Raw genomic sequence first — 22,020 nt, forward strand, 5'->3', positions numbered from 1 at the left:
CCTTGGGGGCAGAACAAGTACTTCTTTATCACTACCCAGGGTTCTGCCTTTTCCTAGTGGCTGTCATTTCCTTAAAAAACAAAGCAAACAACAACAACAACAACAAAACAATAAATCATTTCCTTGTTTATACTTCGACCTCTTTTTGAATAGGATAGTCCCTTAGACAGGAAATCTAGAGTTCTCACACTCAAACGGTATCGTCACCAGGAGGGCTTGTTAAACTGCATTGCTGCTCAATCACAGTGTCTTTGCATCTCTAACGAGTTTCTAGGTGTCGGATGATGCGGCCATCCGGGGACCCTGAGATAACCACTGGCGTAGTAATTGAATGTATAGACTCTGGAAGTAAATGGGACTCGCTTCAGATCTCCGCTCTGCTATTTACTGTCTCCGTATTAAGCCTCTATTAAATTACTAATAGTACTCACTTGAGAATTAGATAATACAGATGTGACTGTATTTGTGGATGTCAAAAAACAATAACATAGAAATGAAGGCAAACAAGCGAAGAGAAACAGAATTTCCAATAAAATAGTACTCTTTAAAGAAAATCAGTTAGAGAAAGCAGGCTACCCCAATAGAAAAAATGGAAATGTATGAAGGGCATGAGCTAGCATTAAGTCAAAGACTAGAAACGACCAAAAACCCATGAAAAGATCTTCAACATGACTAATAATTAAAGAAATGCAAATGAAACCACCAATCAGTATTGTTTGCCTGTTGAATTAGCCGGAAGGTTTTATAAAATGAAAATCGTTCATGCTGAAAGGCTGTGGGGTAATAGGCGCTGATGTATACACTTTTGGTGTATTTTTTGGTGAGATATTTATAAATTAGTATGGTCTTTTAAGAGGATAATCTATCAAAAAAACCTTATAACTTGTATATGCTATCTTTTTAAAAAAAATTTTAAAGACAGCGAGAGAGGAAACACAAGCAAGGGGAGTGGGAGAGGAAGAAGCAGACTTCCCACCAAGCAGGGAGCCCAATTCGGGGCTGGATCCCAGGACCCTGAGATCATGACCTGAGCCAAAATCAGTCATTTATTGACTGAGCCACCCAGGCGCCCCTTGTATATGCTCTTTAAACCTTGCAATTCACTTTTAGAATTTGGCTGAAAAAAATCATAATAAATATGTTTATAATAGCAAAGAATATAGAAAGATGTCCAATGATAGATTTATAGTATATTCACATTATAAAATTCTATATGGTTCAAAAGAATACATGTAGATGTGTGTAATGAATACTTAAGGATGTAGGAAAATATTCTGTTGTAAAATTTTTAAAAGCAAGTTGGTCAAAAAACAGTATGTCCACTATGAGCCCATTTTTTATTGCAATAAAAAAATGCCTCATAGACACATATACACATATGAGAAGCTCAACTTGAACACGTGCCTCCTTTTTATACACCCTTCCTAAAGACTGCCCTTCCAAACTTTGATTTCTGTGGCACTAATCACTGCAATCAACAACAGGATAGTAGCCAGAATTGTTTCCTGCAGCTGTAGTAGAATTGTTAGAATTCCACTATCACCAACACAGTTAATGGTGATATTATTAAAATGGAAAGGCAGGGAAACAATGAAGAACTCATCATGGAAATTATCCATGCCTAATCATTTTCAAGGCATTCATTTAATTGCCATCTAATGGCAATGGAACTTTTTGAGACTCTAAATTTGAGACTCTAAATTGAGACTCTAAATTTCACTGTAGTTTAGAAGTCCTCCGAGCAGGGAAGAGTGAATATTGTTTTCACTAGTTCTGCAGTCAGCAAATTGCCAAGGGTCAGAAAGTATCTCCAGCTTTCAGGCCATACCATCTGTTGCAACTGCTCACCAACGAGTGTGACTGTGTTCCAATGGTAAGGGCCTGCCCCTCCCAGAGAAACTAGCTTGTGGACCCCGGAAATAGGGGCGGGCGGGGCAGGTCGGGCGGAGACGTCCAATCAGTGGGGCGTGCGTATATCCACTGGGGTGAATCGGGATTCAATTGGCCGCCTGTGTAGGGGCGGGGCTCAACCACCCCCCATAAAGGTTGGTCTGTGAGGCTGGCGAGGGAGAAGAAGGAGAGCTGTCAGAGGAAGAAGGAGCAGAAGAAGGAGAGTCGGTGGGAGCAGAAGAAAGAGCTGTAGGAGTTAACAGCTCTTGTAAGAGCTGTGAGAGTTGTAACAGCTCTTGTCAGAGCTAGAAGAGCTGCCAGCGGACCCGAGCCACCGGCGGCCCCGACGCCAGCGGTCCCAGCACGCCAGCAGCCCAGTGACACCAGCGGCCCCGACACCAGCGGCCCCGCTCACACACCGAGGTCCTCCGCAGTGGATATGGGGAACGGCCTAGATGCCAGCAACCTCACCGCAAACGGCCTCGCCACCAGGATCGGCCTTGATACCCTGAACCGCAGCCTCGCCGTTGCTGCGCCATTCCAGGGAGCGGCTTCGTCTGGAAAGAGGCTTCCTCGGTGAGCAGCCCCGCAGGAGGCAGCATCATCAGGGAAGAGGCTTCCTCCAGAGTGGCCTCTTTTTGTGAGCAGCCTTGTCCGAGGAGCAGCCTCGCCGGAGCAGCCCCTGTCCGGGGAGCAGCCCTGTCTGAGGAGCGACCTCATCAGTAATGGCCTCGTCCTGGGAGTGGCCTCATCTGCAGAAAGGCCTTGTCCAGAGCAGCCACGTTGGGAGCAGACTTGCTGGGGTTATCGTCGTCACCTTTTTGTAAGAGACAGCCCTGACCGGTCAGTTTGATTTTTGATGCTTGGCGTAAAATAAAGCTTTGTTTGATTTTCGCTTTATATCAGTCTCGTTCCTTTAATCACGGACCCTAACACAATAAAACTCTATTTACAGACACTGGAATTTGAATTTCATATAACTTTGATATGTTATGAAGCATTTTTCTTTTGGTTTTTAAAAATCATTTAAAACTAAAAACTAGGGCACCTGGGTGGCTCAGTCAGTTAGGCATTCGACTCTTGGTTTTGCTCAGGTCAGGATCTCAAGGTCATGGGATCAAACCCAAAGTCAGGCTACACGCTCTGTGCAGTCTGCTTGGGATTGTCTCTCTCCCTCTCCCTCTGCCCTTCCCCCAGCTTGCACAATCTCCTTCTCACTAAATGAATAAAAAATCTTTAAAAACAAACAAAACGAGCCTGGGGGCGCGGGGCGCGGGCGGGGGGCGGTCCGCCCTCGGCGTAGGTCCCTGGGGATGTGGAGAGCCGGCAGCATGTCGGCGGAGCTGGGAGTCGGGTTCGCATTGCGGGCGGTGAACGAGCGTGTGCAGCAGGCGGTGGCGCGGCGGCCGCGGGATCTCCCAGCCATCCAGCCTCGGCTAGTAGCAGTCAGCAAAACCAAACCTGCAGACATGGTGATTGAAGCCTACAGTCATGGCCAGCGTACTTTTGGGGAGAACTATGTTCAAGAACTGCTAGAAAAAGCATCAAATCCTAAAATTCTGTCTTTGTGTCCTGAGATCAAATGGCACTTCATTGGCCACCTACAGAAACAAAATGTCAACAAATTGATGGCTGTCCCCAATCTCTTCATGCTGGAAACAGTGAATTCTGTGAAGTTGGCAGATAAAGTGAACAGTTCATGGCAGAAAAAAAGTTCTCCTGAAAGGTTAAAGGTTATGGTCCAGGTTAATACCAGTGGAGAGGAGAGTAAACATGGCCTTCTGCCTTCAGAGACAGTAGCCGTGGTGGAACACATAAATGCCAAGTGCCCCAGCCTGGAATTCATGGGGCTCATGACCATAGGAAGTTTTGGCCATGATCTTAGTCAAGGACCAAATCCAGACTTCCAGGTGTTACTGTCCCTCCGAGAGGAGCTGTGTAAAAAGCTGAGCATCCCCACTGAGCAGGTTGAGCTGAGCATGGGCATGTCCATGGACTTCCAGCATGCTATTGAAGTAGGATCTACGAATGTCCGAGTAGGAAGCACCATTTTTGGAGAGCGAGATTACTCCAAGAAGCCTGCCCTGGACAAGTCAGCAGCCGACCTGAAGGCACCAATGGAGGTGGCGCAGGCGCACTGAGGCCAGGCACAGCCAGCAGTGGTGCATGGGCCGGGGCCGTCCAGGAGGACAAACTATGCACTCACTTGGATTTCCATCTCGATGTTTTCTATGTTACAGCACAGCCGTGCTCTCCTTGTGACCCTCAGAGAGCGTGCTGATGATGACGTGTGTGGATGGAAACCATCTGTACTTAGTATCTCACCCAAGAAGTTCACTTCAGGTAGTGGCTTTGGATTGGATCTCAGAAATCCAGACATTTCTGCAGAACACATATCAAGTCAATAGCCAGGAATTGAGTTCAGTTTTGAATCTTGCCCAGGAAAAACAACCAACTCATGAATGCCTTCCCCAGGTTAAAATGTGGCCACTGATGCCTATAATCACCAGAGTGAGAGGGATTCGCATTTGTCGTCCCCTTTCATAGAAAATTCTCTTCACACAAACCCCTAGTGAGTAATTAATTGTCTTTGCTGCTCTGGAGCAGAGTAATCGCTGTCCCCAGTTTCCACCCCACCCAGTAAATATTTATCTGTGCTCTGGAATGACAGTACAGGTGACTTCTGGAACTGGCTCAAGGCAGTGCTCCAAACCCAAATCATGGCTCATGAGAGTTTATGGCTTTGGCCACCTTGTGGTATTAACCCTGAAAATGACAGAGGTAACATAATTGGGTTTGAGCCTTTCTAACATCCTCAAGAGACAGGGCTTTGAGCTTTCTCTCCTGGGCTCTCCAGTGAGGAAAATTTAATGCTGTGATTTCTTTTACACCATAATTCTCTTAATGGTGGTTTCTTATCAAAGACCAGTGAATCTCATCGCTTCCCAGAAATTCCTTCAAAGCCACTTCAGACTCACAGTTTCAACAAGGCCTGGCTTTGAGGTTCCCACCCCAGCAGAGCATTTTCCAGGCCCATCTATATATACCCTCCCCTCCCATGCTGTACTGATAAGCCAGAATTTTGCAACTTCTTGGTTGTTAATAAAGTAGCAAGAGCTTCAAAAACTAGAAAGCACAATTCTCAGACACTCATAACAGTCTTTATTCAAGCCCCAGTCTTTTATCTCACGAAATAACTCAGAACCTGTTGCTACTGCTGAATGTAATTTTGTAAAACTTAAAACCATTATGATGCCTGTATTCTTTCAATCAGAGCTATATGATGTTTCAGAGTGTGTTAAATAAAAATGTGAGTTTGAATTATAAAAAAAAAAAACAAAAAAAAAAAAACTGTGAAAACCATCCTTAGCTTGCAGGCCATACACATCAGGCAGCCGGTCAGTTTGCGGATCCACGGGGCAGTTTATTGAGGGAGGCACAGGTCCTTTGTTGGCAGAGGACCGAACAAAATAGATGTTTTTTGAATGAATAGAAACCACCATGATGCCTCAGATGTAAAAATCATGTAGAACACCCCCAAAGGAACATTTACAATGTAGCTCTCACATACTTCTTTCATAAATATACTTAATGTTTTGTAACATTTATATTTTCCTTTATCTTCTAATAGCTTTGGCATTTTTATGAAATAAAATGAATTTCCCAAAATAGAGCCCTAATTTATAAAAATGTACTGACAAGGGTTTAGCCTGTAACAGTTTATTTAGCTTATGATTACTTCCTGAGAACCAGTCAAGTCCGGGGTCAGAGAAGGCCTTGCACATAGGGGTGAGCCTGGGAGGGTGGACAAAAAACCCTAAGCTCATTAACATGAAATTTTATCCTCACAGGTAGACTTTCTGGTCATTAAAAGTGTTTTTGGCTTATTTTCTAAATTGCTTATATGAACGTACATATCCCTCAATGGCTCTCCATGAATGTAGGATGAAAGCTAAGATTTTCAGTATGATATTAAAGGTCCCCCATGATCTGGCTCCTGCTTCTCAAATATCTCCTTCTATATAGCATCAGTGCTGAACTGACTTACAACTCTCCTATTCGTGTTTTGTCTTCCGTGAAAAGGGGATGATAGGGTTTTATGTTAATTATAGCATTATCTGGGGCACCTCAGGTCATGACCCCAGGGTCCTGGGATTGAGCCCCGCATCAGGCTCCCTGCTCAGCAGAGAGCCTGCTTCCCCCTTTCCCTCTGCCTGCTGCTTCCTGTTTATGCATGCCTCCTCTCTCTCTGTGTCAAATAAATAAAAAATAAATTATAGGATCGTGGAAGTATCAAACATGTTAACGTGTACACTCTGGAAAAAAAGTGGCACCATCCACAGTGCTGGCAACAACACCTCTGTACTACTTAGCTATTTTCTTGTAATTAATTTTTTTTAAGATTTTATTTATTTATTTGACACAGAGAGAGATCACAAGTAGGCAGAGAGGCAGGCAGAGAGAGAGGGAGAGAGCAGAGAGCCCAATGTGGGGCTGGATCCCAGGACCCTGAGATCATGACCTGAGCCAAAGGCAGATGCTTAACCCACTGAGCAACCCAGGTGCCCCTTGTAATTAATTTTTATCTGCCTTATCTCTCCTTCTAAATAAACTAGAAGCTCCTAGAGGGCAGATAATCATTCTGTCATTAACCCCACAGCACAACTCCTTGTCCAAGGTGGGGGCAGGGGGTGCTTAGTTGCTGCACTGAAGCAACTAAATAGAGTGTTTATGTAGGAGTATTGACAATACTGACTCCATCTTTAGCCCTCCGTCTTATTCATATTTGCTCTATGACCTCTATGTGTTCCAGGCCCCTTGAAGATTAATATACATAATTTAGAAATGCCCCCCAAGGCTGGGATGCGTGGAGGCTTGCTTTGGCCTCCCATGCATCTGTTGGAGGTAAGAGTCTTTACCCTTCCCAATGCATGGATGGCGCCACAATTATCTAATTAAAAGTTAGCTGTCAGTTAGGTGCATGCAAACCCTTTGATCTCACCACAGTGCCCTTCCACCCATGCATCTCCTTGCTCTATAAAATCTGTAGACCAAGGTCTGGACTTTATGGAGAGTAGCTGTGCAGCTGCCTGGCTCATCGTCCACCCAACCCCCCATCAGCAAGTTGCCTGAATAAAACTCTGTGTAAACTGGATGGAGTCACCTGCTTTGTTTTCCAGTCTCTAAGTACCTTCTCAGTTTGGGGGTTAATTTACTGTCCCTCCCCCACCTTCTAACAGTTGGTAAATAGCAAAAATACCTAAAAAAATAAAAGTAAATATGAGGACATTAACAATCAGGTAGGGAGGAAATAAAAGAACTTGTAGTTACTATTTACTTTTCTTTATCATGTTTTAGAAGTGACAGACACAGATAAGTTCACTACAGTTTTAGAAGAAGTGACAGACACAGGTGAAGTTCACTATAAATTTTAATCCAGGATATAAAATGTCCCCTAAAGACACAATTGAACATCTTGTATTAGAAAATAAAATGATCAAATTCAATTTTGTAAATACTTCTATGGCACAAAGAGATTTCCCTCAGATCCAGCCTTGTAATTGTTTTGTCTGCTTTCTGAAAACCACACCATAATAGCAAATTGTATAAAGAATACAAGTAAAGCTTGTAAAAATGATTGTCACAGATGTATTGTTTCCTAATACAAAGAACATAGAGTTCATTCACTCACTGAGTTCATTTTATTCAATAATAAATTCCCTTATGTAGAATGAATTATAATATGACACGCTTATCATGAAATAATCAGTGAACTCATCAATACTTAGGACATGGACAAACTTCCATTTTAATTACATCAACATAGGTATTTCTTAGGTTCTGGCATTATCAATGTAAGAAAAAGCACTTTTTCTTGAGGCAGAGCAAATTAACAGCGCTGATTTGAAGTATGGCAAATCTAATGGTTATCAGCATTGCTTTCAGAATTCTGAGGCATGTGGATGAAAAAAACTATAGCCATAAATAAAAAGGGTCATTGTCCTTTCTTCTGAAAAAAGGTTCTGAAAGTTTCTTGATATTCCATAGTATAGAAAGAACTAAACTTTCTTCAAATGTTTTAAGGTTGAAAATTACATTATTTAGGTTTTTGCCTCATTGAATGAAATTTCAAAAGTATTTAACTGATAAAACCTAAAATTTGGCTAGGAATTATGAATTTTTAAAAGATACTTTTCAAAATACATGCCTTCACATGAAAGGCATGAAAAAGGCATGAAAAAATTCATTTTTACCTCTTGATAATACCTAGCAATTCATGCCTGGTGAAAGCATTACAAAGTAACAAATGTGTGAATAATTAAATAATTAAAATAGAAGTTTCCACATTCAAAGGATGGGCCTCTTCCCTTTTTAAGACTGATCAGGCTTTCATGTGCTAAAAACGTTGAAAACCACACACATCCAAACGCAGTCTCCTCCCAGAGGAATGCACATTTCTAAAGTCTCATATAGCTGAAGATACGGGAGACAGGGAACGTAAATGTTCCCTTCTCGCCACGTGACACTAACTATTCCTGTATGTCTGTATTTCAGGTTCCCTTCAAGAGATTATCAGAATTTAAAAAAGGGAAGATTTCATCTTCTAGTAAAATCAGACACAATGCAGGTAGAATACTACCAAGAGGATTACAGAGAATCTGATTGGCAAATCACATAAAACAATTTAAGCTTTTTACTTACAACTCCCTTTTAAAAGTTGTCATTTGAGAATAGCTTCAATCTGTAAGAGCCGGTAAAAAGTAAATAAAATGAGGTGCCATGTTATATTAATTAAAGTATTCCAGGATAAAAGAAAGTAAAAAACCTGAAGATAATCTCAGTGCTATAGACATTTAGAAAGTCACAATGATTAAAACTCTGAATAAAAAGGTATTGAGAACAGGGACATCTCAAAACAATATTTTCCCCACCTTGGAAAAAATAGGCGTATTTTAAATAACCTGAAGTATGATTTACAGATCAGATACCATTCCTAAGTTTTTTTCCTGCAACGATGTTTTGCTCTAAAGTCTCTCGTGTTCACGTTTTCGACCGTTGCCCCTTTAGGCTGGAACAAGCCTCTGTTTGTTCATTAATTTCCGGTATATCCCATCTGGTTTTGCAAGAAGTTCCTCATGCTTCCCGCATTCTGTAATCCTTCCTTGGTCAAGAACAGCCACCGTGTTGGCATTCTTAATGGTGGACAGACGGTGAGCAATGATTAACACTGTTCTCCCCGCCATGAGCCGCTCGAGAGCTTCTTGGACCAGGTGCTCGTTTTCAGCATCCAGGGCGCTTCCGACCGGAAACGGCGCGAGAAAGCACAGACGTCAGGCCACGCCCACCACGCGCTCGGGAGCTTCCCGTCACGTGCGCAGTTGCCCCCGACGTTTTCGCTGCGATCAGAATTACAACTGCTCCTGTACATACATGTCTACGATCTATTTTTGATATTCCCAAACTACTACGGCAAGGAAACCTGGGACCCTTGATTCCCACAGACCTGCTGCCACAGAAGTAGAAAGCGCTGGATACGGCTGCGGCTGAGCGTCATGGGGGCTCATCACAAACATGACTGAACTGAAACTAGAACCTTCCACCCTGACTGGGCCTGTCCACTGCCTCCCAGCTGTCACTATTCAGCCAGACCCGGTCACTTTCACATGGAAGGGGTAAAAACAGCATTTTCAGCTGTATCACATAGAAGCACGGAAGAGTAAGTTTTGGGTACGGGAAGAATTGGACTGTACAATCACACACAGTACTAAGATATGCTCACCTGGTTGCTTCATCGAGGAGAAGAATTTTGGGATTCTGAAAAAAGAAAAGCATTATTTTTATTTTTAATTTTTTTTAAAAGATTTATTTATTTATTTATTTGACAGACAGAGATCACAAGTAGGCAGAGAGGCAGGCAGAGAGAGAGGAAGGGAAGCAGGCTCCCCGCCAAGCAGAGAGCCCGACGCGGGACTCGATCCCAGAACCCTGAGATCTTGACCCGAGCTGAAGGCAGCGGCTTAACCCACTGAGCCACCCAGGCGCCCGAAAAGCATTATTTTTAATTGTTAATATGTTTCTCATGTTGTTTTCTTCTGAAAGGGAACACAATTTTATTATAAAAACACACACTCTCGGGGCACCTGGGCGGCTCAGTGCGTTAAAGCCTCTCCTTTGGGTTCAGGTCATGATCCCAGGGTCCTGGGATCAGCCCCGCATGGGGTGGGGGTGGGGGGGTCCCTGATCAGCAGGGAGTTTGCTTCCTCCTCTCTCTCTCTGCCTACTTGTGATCTCTGTCAAATAAATAAATAGAATCTTTAAAACACACACACACACACACACACACTCACTCACTCACTCACTCACTCCGGGCGCCTGGGTGGCTGAGTGGGTTAAGCCTTTGCCTTTGGCTCGGGTCATGATCTCAGGGTCCTGGGATCGAGCCCCACATCAGGCTCTCTGCTCAGTGGGAAGCCTGCTTCCCCCTCTCTTTCTGCCTACTGCTCTGCCTCCTTGTGATCTCTCTCTCGGTCAAATAGATAAGTAAATAATAAAATCTTAAAAAAAATAAAAACACACACACTCTCAGTAATAAAAAGAAATGAAGTACTCATACAAAATACAGCATAGATGAACCTTGAAAACATTCTGCTAGAGAAAGAAGCCAGGCACAAAGGGCCCCACGGTGCAGGACTCCATCTGCAGGAAATGTCCAGAACAGGCACATTACAGAGACAGAATAGCGGAGTGTACACCTGGGGCTGAGGTCAACAGAGAAATAAGAGAGGAGGCCAGGTGTGACTGGTGAAGAATAGAGCGTCTCTTGTTAGATGTTCTCCATGTTAGATGTTCTAACATGGATCAGGGTGACAGATGCACAACTCGGAACACACTGAAACCCACTGAACCCGCTTTAAACGGGAGCACGGTATAGGATGTAAGTTACATCACAATAAAGCTGCTATGGGGAAGAAAAGCACAGACTCCTAGGTGTGTGAGATAAGCCCACGCATGGAAGAGGTGGAGGGGACATTGAGCTGCAGTTGTGGGTGTCACTGGACTGGATGTTGTTTACGGTGCCGTTTTACCCCACTGGCCAGTCACCCAGCAGTGTGAGGCAGGATCTAAAGTGAGTGAGACAGAGTCTAGACAGACGCTCAAGGTCCTGCTTGGAGTTTAGTTAGGAGCATCACATAAGACTGAGAAGACGTAAGAGTCAGCTGATGTCTCGAACACATTAAATTCTGCTGTGCCTATGCAAGAAATGAAAACAGACGTCCACACAGACACCTGTACGCTACTTGCTCACAGAAGCACTGTTCACAACAGCCCCAGCCTGGAAATGTTCACCCATCCAAATGTTCACCACTGGCGAATGGATAATCGAGTTGTGCTGTGCCCCCACAACAGGAGATATAGGACAGACATGAACAGACCTCAAACACATGATACTCATGGGGCGGTTAATCCTCTAGCTCTTGATTTCGGCTCAGGTCATGATCTCAAGGTCGTGAGATCTTGCCCTGCGTCAGGCTCCACGCTGGGAGTGAAGCCTACGTAAGATTCTCTCTCTCCCACTCCTTCTGCCCCTCCCCCCTTGAAAAAACAAACAAACATTATACGAGTAAAATAGGCGAGATGCAAAGGCCACATCTTGTCAGACTGCATTTATCTGAGATGTCCAGAAAGGCAAATCAGGAACGACAGAGAGTACATTGGCAGCAGCCTGGGACGACAGGTGGGTGGGGGGAAGGATTGCAGGTGGGTACCAGGGCTCTATCTGGGGTGACAGAAATGTTCCAAAATTGGACTCTGTGATGGTTGAGCAACTGTACACTAACTAAAAATCACTGAAGGGTACACTTAAAACTGGTGAATTTTATGGTATGCTTCAATAACGCTGTTTCTTTTTTTTTTTTTTTTTAATCACCTATAAATCTGAGGAGGGTAGTTATATAACAAAGCAGAAGGCTATCATGTCCTAAAAACCACAATGGCTGGGGTCTTCAGCTAAAATGGCCTTCCTCTCCTCTTGGGAGTCCTGTGGAAGTATTTCTAGTCTATACTAAGTCTAGCAATTAACTATAGATTATACAAAGAATCATACTTGTATTGTTTTGATATTTTTATAGAATCACTGTTTTGCTTGTTAGACCACATACTTCTTCACAGAGGTCCATGTATTAAACTTTTATCCCTCCAACAACCCTAGCACAGTACTGAGCCTCTAACACTCAAGAAATACTTGTTAAATTCGAACAACATATACCCAGTGGAACTCCCAACTCATCTTTCATGGGAACTACCAACCGTATACCTACCCTCCCCCTCCGAAACAAAAGGAAGAAGCATAGTAAATTACAAATTATAAGGTCCCTAATTAAAAATAATAATAAAAAAATCCCGGCCAAGTGGCTTCAAGCTTACCTTAAGCAGAGCACGGGCAATCGCAATCCGTTGTTTCTGCCCACCTGACAATGACAATATATATATTTTTTAAACTTGAAAGACTTAACAAAAATTCCTGGTAATGGGTTTTTCTGATAAGCTAAGTGGTGATTTGAAGGCAGCTTCTTCCGGTTAGTCATAGCTGAGATAGACAGTATTATAAAAGCCTATTTTTAAAAATTTATTGTCTCCTCATCAACCTCAAAAGGAATAACAACAATTATCACAGCTAACATATATTGAGGAGTTCCTATGTACCAGGCTAAAAGCATTACAATGTTATCTCACTCAACCTTAAAAAAATCCTATGAAGTACATCCTGTAATTATTCCCTTTTCACAGATGAAAAACCAAGGGCACAAAATAACCAGTCCTGGGTGTCACAGTTGGTAAGCGGCAGAGTCAAAGTCTGAGTAAGCCACTTTGATCCACCCTTTTAGAACTCAAATTCTACTAAAAGCAAGGGGAGAAACTGGGGGGTGGGGGATAGGAGTGGGTAAATGCAGATGGGGCAGAGGCAGGCAGAACATCTCTGAGAATTCCTTTCCTCATCTTCGCTTCTCACCACCCTCTCTCCTTTCCTCCAGGGAATGGGACCCTCAAGTTACAACTGTAACTTACAAATAGTACTCGGGACTCCTCCAGACTTACTTCATTTTAAAAAACTCACTACATTTTTGGTGATGAAAACAGTCCTTTCTGGTTGATTTTATCAGATGAAAAACTTATTAATAGTAACTGCTGGGCATTACATGACTTCATCTAAAAGAAGCTCATAAATGATGAACTGAAATCCAATTACATCTGAAATATGTGGTGCTCCTGAAAGCTGTCCTCAAATAGGCAGCCCCGTGCTCACAAGGGAACCAGGGAAATCCCTTTTTTGGGGGAACCTCTGAAGTTGGCAAGGGTGTTGGAGTGCTGTGAGGTGGGCTGGCTGAGCAGTCAGCGGAGGGTTTTGGCTCAGCTCTGAGAAATCCTCAGTGCCAACTGGTGCACTGGGTGTCTGTCACTAGATGTCCTTTCTTCCACCCAGAAAGTGACTATGGGTTGAAACCTTTGGTTATTTCACTCTGAAACGGGAGCTTGAGAATCCTGGTAGAGGGAAGGCCGTGCGGAACCTGTTCCAAGGGAGGAGGTGACATGCTTGTTGGACAAAGTGAGGTAGCTCTCAGCCCGACCCCCTCAATAATGTCACCATAAGCAGCTGAAACTGGTTTTCTACCCGAGGATGTGTTTGAGAGATGCCAGAGCAGTTCATTTGTACAAAGCAGTGTGTGATTCTACTGCTGCAATCTTGCAAATCTATCCAAAACATTTTTTCATCCACTGCCTATTGTTTAAAAAAATCATACACAATAAAAACATGCCTGTATTAAATTTCCTGTGGTCTAACCTGAAACAAAAAGTTTTGAGTTGGAAAGGACTACTGCTCTAGTCCAACCCGGCCACCTTCATTCTGACACGGAGGCATCTGTCCTCTGCTCAGACACTCCAGTGACAGAGAGCTCATCGCATGGAGGGGAGCACATGGCAATAATTGTAACGAAGAAATTATCTGTGCTTACCCCCAGATTTCTTTCCCTTTAAGTCTACTCATTGGTCTTACTTCTGTATTCTAAAGCAAACAGAATACAAGTTTTTTCTTTCCCTCCTGAAAATACAGTACCCAGAATGCACTGCGCTGCGACGTGCTCTAACATCCCAGGGAAGAGCGACTGAGCCTAGGCCATGAGTCCTGCCCGCTATGCCGAGGGCCAGATCCCGACCACTACCTGTTTGTATGTAAACCTAAGAGTGGTTTCCGCATTCTTAAAGGGTTGTTTAAAAAAAAATCAACAAAGGACATGTAACAGAAACCACCTGTGGCTCATAAAATCTCAAATATTTACTCTCTGGCCCTTTACAGGAGAGTCTGGGGACCGGTTTAACATGGAAAGCACAACGTGGGAAACAGAGAGCTCTTCGGTTTCAGTTCTGCTCCAGCTCATAGCCCCTGCCCCCCTGAACACATCAGCCTGCCACCTGTACCTCTCTTAATTTTGGCCATTTTCAAGGATCTCAAGTTGAAAGGACCTTTTTTATCTCAGATGAGAGAAAATCTCATCTCATATTCAGTGGGACACTCTGTGGGAATTTGGGAACACCTTTGAGGTGGAAAGTGAAGGAAACTGGGGAGCTGTCCGCATACAAAAGAGATTTTTAGAGAGTAGAAAAGCTAATCTCATAAACTCTAAGGACAAAAAGCCTAATTAGAAATTAATAGTGCTGTATGAAATGCTGCAGAGTTCTGTGGAGCAGAGAGTTTTGGGGGCCAAACAGTAACAAAAAGGTACCTGAAAGGAGAACACCCTTTTCTCCGACCACAGTGTTGAATCCCTGGGGGAAGTCACGGATGAAAGCACCCGCATTAGCTACATCAGCCACTCTCTCTATCTGCTCGGCCGTCACTGAGGAGGGGTCGTCTGCACCGTAAGCAATGTTCTCCCCAATAGAGCAAGAAAACAAAATTGGTTCCTGCAAATTGGAAACAAAGCATATTTGCTGCAAATTTCAAAACAGACTTCAAACATATCTAGGAAATTCAGTGAAGCTTACCTCGAAAACCTATTAAATTGCTCTCAAGAAATACACAGTCGGCTGCTGAATAACACAAATATTAGGGGTGCTGACCCCCATGCCGTCGAAAATCTGAGTATAACTTTTGAACTCCCCCAAAACTTAACCACTAATAGCCTACTGTTGACCGGAAGCCATACTGATAACATAAACAATGGATTAACACGTATCTTGTGTGTTATACACATATCCTATATGGTATTCCTGCAATAAAGTAAGCTAGAGAAAAGAAGACATTATTAAGAAATCCTAAGGAAAAGAAAATACGTTTATAGGTACTGTACTATAAAAAACCCATGCATAAGGGGTCCCATGTAGTTCAAACCCATGTTGTTCAAGTGTCAACTTTACACTCTTTGTTTAAAGATTATTTATTTATTTATTTGAGACAGAGGGAGCAAGAGAGTGTGCACACACACACATGCGCAGGAGTGGGGCAGGGAGCAAGGAGCAGAGGGACGGGGAGAGGGATAAGCAGACTCCACACTGAGCATGGAGCCCAACGGGCTCAATCCCAATACTGGAGCTAAGGGTCAGACGCCAACCAACTGGGCCAGCCAGGAGCCCAGCTGCATACTATTTTGATTCTACTTCCTCATTCTCCATAAATCCGCCCAGCTGACTTCTAAAAAATTCATGTTCTTCCATGAACAGGATTGATTTCATCGAGATAGTGCAGGAAATGAGATCCCATGGCAGGTGTCCGGCAGCCAGCAGATACTTCATAAATGTAAGCTCCTGCCCTTGGGAATTGTCAGGTATGGAAGACGCCGGCTCCATCTGTATTTTCCAGCTGCGGGCTTCCCACTAAGGATTGAGGGGGGAATCCCCATCTCTATTTGTTACTTTTTGAAATATACACAAACCAGGTGGGAACATGACATTTTAACAGAACCCTGTGGAATGGTCCTAAAACAGCAAATAAGCCTCCAGCTTCTTTTCTCCATCCCTAAACAATACGTCCTGCTGCTATCCTTACACTGCCAAGCCACCCCCATCACTGCCCGTCCTGCTCCTCAGCCAGTAGAGTGGGGTGAGGGCAAGTTCATTAGAGTTCATTTCCCTCAGAAATGAGGGAAGCCTCAGGTCTGCCTGTGGTGCACATAACCTGATAATAAAGTATCAGCAGCTGTGTCAGAACTTCCCTGCACCAAATGGTCTCATGAAAACAGCCTCATTAAAGTGACCATATTACACAGACATTCTGCCTTGAAACCAGCAACCTCTCTGCAAGGAGACCCTGGCTCTTGCCATCATCTCTGCTTGCTTATCCCTGAAACCCATTATGTAAAACAGCAGACACTGCCAGTGACGAGAATAGAAATTGGGGAAGAGTCCATAAAAGCTAGAAAGTTCTATCACTTCCGCCCATCCTCTCTGAACCACCTGCATTACAAGACTATACTAGTCCCCAGCTTTGGATAAAAAGTCGGTTTCAACTGGTTCAAGTCTTTAAGGTGGTCAGGATAGAGCACTATTTACAAACCTAAAAAACATGCCAGGGTAGATTAGTTTAGCGTATCTGGAGGATTTCAATTCCTCCTTCTCTTTTGAGAGGTTCAAGTCTAAAGAAAACATAAATAATAAAAGCAAACTTAAAAAGACAGTGTAACAAAAATAGGAACCTCTCTTCTTACCTGACTCACTGTCCCAATCTTAGATCTCAGCCAGACTGGATTTAGCTGACGGATATCATGGCCATCGAGACTGATAGTTCCTTGTAGAGAAGAGAGGAAAGTCATGGAGTGTCACGGGGCCAATGACTAATGTAAACACTGAAACGATCTGGTGGAAAAATTCCACATTCAGTTCTTTTAAAGATGAAAAGTATGTTCAAAATCTCCAAACAGAATCTACAATCAACATATTTCACGGAATTTCCCTGTCTACTGTCTCCCTGCAGTGGTTAGCTGACTAGCCCATCCACTAGTTCATCCATCCCACTCGCTTCAGTGCAGTGACTGACTTCCTTTCTGGACTGACTCAAGGCTCCCCAAGAGGATTCTAACTCTGGAGCTTCCTGACCACGTCAGCATCAGCAACCACCTTGAAGGTCTGGTTCTGCGGTGACGTTTTGGAGAGGTGTCCTGGAAATTCAACCCTGGCAGTGCTTTTTATTTTTAGCTCTTTTATTACTCCTTAAAATAGCCCTTCCTGCATAAATACAGTTGGAGGAGAATCATCCACAACCACAAATCTGATATCAGAGCAGAGCTTTTCAATAATCAGATGTGCTCTGTGACCCTAGCTAACAGAATTAACTCTACACCATGGAGGGAACTCAACAATGCTTGGGGACGGCGATGATGGTGACTAAAACACACTCTTTCTCTGTCTGTGGTGTGGAGTTGCACCAGCCAGCTGTAAACTTTCATAAACTAGCAAAAACCTGAGGTCTTTGACTTAAATAGTACAAGTGCTCTAGAGACTACGCAAGGCTGGAATTTACATGTAGTTTCTCTTCTCCTTGCCTTGTTCACCATATAAAGAAACTAGGGGCTTCGTATTCTGACTTGTTTGCATTCACCTGATTAGGATTTTTCTAAATTCAGAATTTTATAGCAAGGAGAGTGAATCAAAACAGGGATTCCAGAGGCAACAGTATAGTTGACACCTATTTTAACACAGTTGGTGATTCCGTGGGTCGGGATCTGCAAGTCGAATACTTATCTGCACAGGACCATGGTCTTAACCAAATGGCACAGATACAAAGATCGTAAGATTAGTTTTAAATGAGTGATGGGATTTTTACTAAGAGTTGTCTTCTTGCTGAGAAACATCATTGTTTTCTCAGTCCCAAATCGAACCCACTAATATGGACTCTCTCCTCCAGGCTCAGATATGAAGAAGGATACAGACTGGATGTGTGGTGAGGGATGTTGGACATTTCACAATATACACTCACTGAACCATGCTGCACACCTGGAACTAATAACGTTATACGTCAATTACATCTTGATTAACAAAGGATATAAAGAATAAAAGAACATGTTCTCTCCTCTAACGGATGACATAATCCAGTTAAAAATAAAAACCAGAACAAGAAAAATCCATTACGAAAATCCGTACTACCTCAAAATAGTTTCCATGATGCAGTCACACAGAAGGGACCCCTGGCTGCCAAGTCACCCGTCAGCATGCTAGCCACAGGGCAGTTCGCAGGCAGATGCAGCCTGAAGGCTTCCAGAGAAGCTCTACAAGCTGAACGGCCAGCACAGAGCGGTACTTAATCCTCGGTGCTGCTCAGCCCCATGCGGGGCACCTTGTTGGAGCTGTGGAGCAGCCTTGCCCATCCTCTCCCAGGAGAGGGGGCGTCAGAAGGGGACACCAGCATGGGAGATGAGGAGGTAGAATTCAGGAAGTCACTCGGGACTTGAGGAGGTCAGACATGAACCATACATACTGCCTGCCAGGCCTTTGTGTCTTCTTAAAAGGGACACCTTTCTGTAAGTGACTTCTTTCCTGGGAACCAGTCCTCTGGGATTTCACAACTCTCACACTACAGGTCTTTGCACGATTTCGTCCACCCCCAGAACACGGGAGTACAAGGGCTCTGGAGGGTCCTGCCACCTAGCACGGGACGAAGCACTCACCAGAAACGGGGTCATACAACCTCAGCAGAAGGGACACCACTGTTGATTTGCCAGAACCACTTGGGCCAACCAGCGCCGTGACCGATGCTGATGGGATAGAGAGGCTGAAATCCTGGAATATGGGCACCTCCGGGCGAGCTGGATAGCTGAAGTGCACATTCCTAAACTCCAAAGTGCCCTGGAAGCTCTCCTGGTTTAGAACGACCCCTTCTGCAATGGGAGGGAATGAGAGTCACTTCACAGGAAGAGCAAACCGACAGCAGATCTCCGTCCTCCCACTGGTCGGACCGCACACAGATGGCGCCGGCGGCAAGAGGAGGCCTTGAGCCTGCTCGGCACCCACTCCGTACAAGGCACGATGCACATGCGCTCGTCTGATTCTCACAGCCTTGAGCGGCACAGATGACAGGACACTGCCTCTCCGAGACAAGCACCTGCCCAAGCTGACTGGTGGTGGAGCTAGCTTTCACCTGGGGAGCAGTCTGGTTTCAAAGCTCATTGCTTTTCCTCTGCCTCTGGAGCGCCCCAGGTCCAGAGTTCATCTTTTCTACTCTAAATAAATATTCAAGACAAGGTCGGTAAATGGGTAGGCCTTGCACAACAGCTGCAGAGCCTGGGACTACCTTGCTAATGACTTGGGAAAAGCTGTTCAGTCCCTTTCAGCTGCATTTATTTCCTCCAGCCCGTCACACTGGAGAATACTGGGATTTCAACTCATGATCTGGGGCTAAGCAACAATGTCCTGGGAGTCAGTGATGAGGAACGGTTACGGCTCCGGGCCACACAGCTCCCCCAGAACGAGCTTCCAGGAAAGCAGCTGATAAAGGAGATTGCTCTAGCCAATTAACACCAGCATCCCCTGGCCCACTACCCAAAGCCAAGAAATTCAGAGGCTTTTATATGTGTGGTCTGTCTTCCTTTCCCCCCATCCTCCCCACTGCCCAAACATCAGAATCACTACAGAAGACCCAGCTGCTGCACTGGCCAGGGCCTTTACTATTTGCAACCCTGGATGGCACTCGCTTCGTTCCTGCTTGGTGGTAAAGAATCACCTGTAGGGACGGAACACCATGCGGTCAGCCCCCACACCTCCAGGGCCATCCTCTGCATCCAGCTGCAGTGCCCGCCACCTCCCTTCCTCTCTCACTGCCTGCCCCTCTGATCACCCTTCTCTGCTGTGTGGCAGGGATGACATCCTTCCCATGCTCATCTTCTGCAGGCAGAGCACGGCGGTGGTCTAACTGTCCAAAGCCACATTCGTTTAATCCCAGCAAAGAACAAATTCATGGGAGACCCACCATTAAAAGGCAGCTCAGGCTCTCTCTCAAGAAGCTCCCAGAGGCGTCCCCCGGCACCCAGCCCTTTCATCAGCTCCGAGTAGAAAGAGCTCAGACCTGAGGACAAGAAGCAAACATATCCATCACCCATGCCAGGAAATGACCATCTGCTACCCCCAGCCCTTTGCAAATAGTAACAATAAGTTGCTTTTAATATAAAATACGTTAGCTCTCAAAAAAGGATTTGAGGCAACTACCATATTCAAATTCCCTGTGTCATGCCCTTGTTTGCCCTCAGCTTCTCTAATTTCACTGATTTCTAATAAAGATTAAATGTTGAATTGGGAATTTACAAATGCAGACAGCCATAGTAATCAACCACTGAATTAAAATCACAATGTCACAGAGAAAATCAACCTAGTTGAAAAACATACAATGTAAATAAAATATAACACTTACTTAAAAGGAATATAAAACATCTAAATCTTCATTTTAAATTCCTATCCACAAAATCAAACCCCCCTTTTCAGTCACTCAACAAATAGAACTTTTAATAGGCTAAAAACTGAAAAAGAATTTGGAAATGTTAAATATTCCAACGATCTCTTTAAGGTCACCTTTGAAGTAGGAATTAATTACGACTTAAAGCAAACAAACTCCAAGTACACGAAGCCATGTAAACTGTAAGAATGTACACTTGTAACACTTTCCCTCAATAAGGATGCTGCAAAAATGCTATTCAAATATTCTTCCTAAGGTACTTTTGTGCATATATTTGTGGAAACTTGTGCAAAATACAGTGGATTAAATTCTTCAGGCTAAATTAAAAATGCACTGGGCATAAACAGATCCAGATAAACAGAGGCAACTAATCTTTGACAAGTGAGCAAAGGTAGTTCAATAAAGAAAGAACAATCTTGGGACGCCTGGGTGGCTCAGTTGGTTGAGCAGCTGCCTTCGGCTCAGGTCATGATCCCAGCGTCCTGGGATCGAGTCCCACATCGGGCTCCTTGCTTGGCGGGGAGCCTGCTTCTCCCTCTGCCTCTGCCTGCCATTCTGTCCGCCTGTGCTCGCTCTCTCTCCCTCTCTCTCTCTGACAAATAAATTAAAAAAAAAAAAAATCTTTAAAAAAAAAAAAAAAGAAAGAACAATCTTTAACAAATGCTGCTGGAACTACTGGAAATTCATATGCCAAAAAAAAAAAAAAAAAAGAATCTAGACACAGACCTCACACCCTTTACAAAAATTACTCAAAGTGGACCATAGACTTAAATGTAAAAAAAAAACAAAACCAAAAAACTATAAAACTCTTAGAAGATAAGATAGGAGAAATCCTGAATGACCGTGGATTTGGTGATGACTTTGTAAACACCACACCAAAACACATGATCAATGAAAGAAAAACTGATAAATTAGACTTCATGAAAAGCAAAAACTTGAGCTCTCCAAAGAAAATGAGAAGACAAGCCACAGAGTGGGAGAAAATATTTGTCTAAGACGTACCTGCTAAAGGATGGATATCCACAATATAAGAACTCTTAAAACTCAACAATAAGAAAACCACCCAGTTAAGAAATGGGCAGAAGACCTGAACCCAAAGACCTCACTAAGGAAGAAATACAGATAATAAAAAAGAGTATGTAAACATAAAGATGCTCCACATCATACGTCATCAAGGAAATGCAAATAAAACAACAGGAGATACTCCACACACCTAATAGCATGACGAAAACCCAAGCTGCCGACGTGGTGAGGACGTGGAGCATCAGGAACCCTCGCTCACTGCTGGCGGGAACGCAACACGGGACTGCCACTTTGGAAGGCGGTTTGGCAGTTTCTTACACTAGACACACTCTTGCCATATGATCCAGCAACCTCACTCCTCTGTGTTTACCCAGAGAAGGTGAAAACTTACATCCACATGAAAATCTGGATATTTAAAGCATCTGTACTTACAATTGCCAAAATTTGGACGTAACCAAGATGCTCTTCAATATGTGGATGGACAGATATACTGTGGTCCATGAGACAATGAAATATTAGTCAGTGCTAAAAAGAAATGAGCTTTTGAGCCCTGAAATTGGCATGGAGGAACGCTCGGCGCATTGTACTAATGAAAGATGCCAATCTGAGCTATGTGACATTCTGGAAAAGGCAAAACTACGGAGACAGTAAAAAGATCTGTTGTGAAGGGT

At 43.9% G+C, this 22,020-nt stretch overlaps 2 protein-coding genes across 4 annotated transcripts in view; one reads left to right on the forward strand and one right to left on the reverse strand.

Moving 5' to 3' along the window:
* Positions 1 to 3,150: 3,150 nt before the first annotated feature.
* Positions 3,151 to 5,214, forward strand: LOC125084322 (pyridoxal phosphate homeostasis protein). The gene has a single exon (XM_047701501.1). It carries the CDS (start codon positions 3,204 to 3,206, stop codon positions 4,029 to 4,031), a length of 828 nt encoding a protein of 275 aa, XP_047557457.1. The 5' UTR covers positions 3,151 to 3,203; the 3' UTR covers positions 4,032 to 5,214.
* A 2,089-nt stretch (positions 5,215 to 7,303) lies between these two features.
* ABCB10 (ATP binding cassette subfamily B member 10) overlaps positions 7,304 to 22,020 on the reverse strand; it is a 36,305-nt gene continuing 21,588 nt past the window's right edge. Inside the window, exons 7-13 of one of the 3 annotated variants that reach the window (XM_047701488.1) lie at positions 19,847 to 19,942; positions 18,549 to 18,758; positions 16,593 to 16,672; positions 14,673 to 14,853; positions 12,316 to 12,359; positions 9,671 to 9,705; positions 7,304 to 9,186 (exon numbers count right to left, since the gene is read on the reverse strand). In XM_047701488.1, coding sequence (XP_047557444.1) covers positions 8,955 to 9,186; positions 9,671 to 9,705; positions 12,316 to 12,359; positions 14,673 to 14,853; positions 16,593 to 16,672; positions 18,549 to 18,758; positions 19,847 to 19,942 — 878 coding nt within the window. In that variant the 3' untranslated portion in view covers positions 7,304 to 8,954. The other 2 variants (XM_047701489.1, XM_047701490.1) reach the window with 2 other exon arrangements.

The sequence above is a fragment of the Lutra lutra genome, chromosome 14 (genome assembly GCF_902655055.1).
Source record: "Lutra lutra chromosome 14, mLutLut1.2, whole genome shotgun sequence".
Classification (NCBI taxonomy): domain Eukaryota; kingdom Metazoa; phylum Chordata; class Mammalia; order Carnivora; family Mustelidae; genus Lutra; species Lutra lutra.

Coding starts and splice junctions, on each gene's coding strand:
- LOC125084322 (XM_047701501.1), top strand. CDS start 3,204: ATGTGGAGAGCCGGCAGCATGTCGGCGGAGCTGGGAGTCGGGTTCGCA.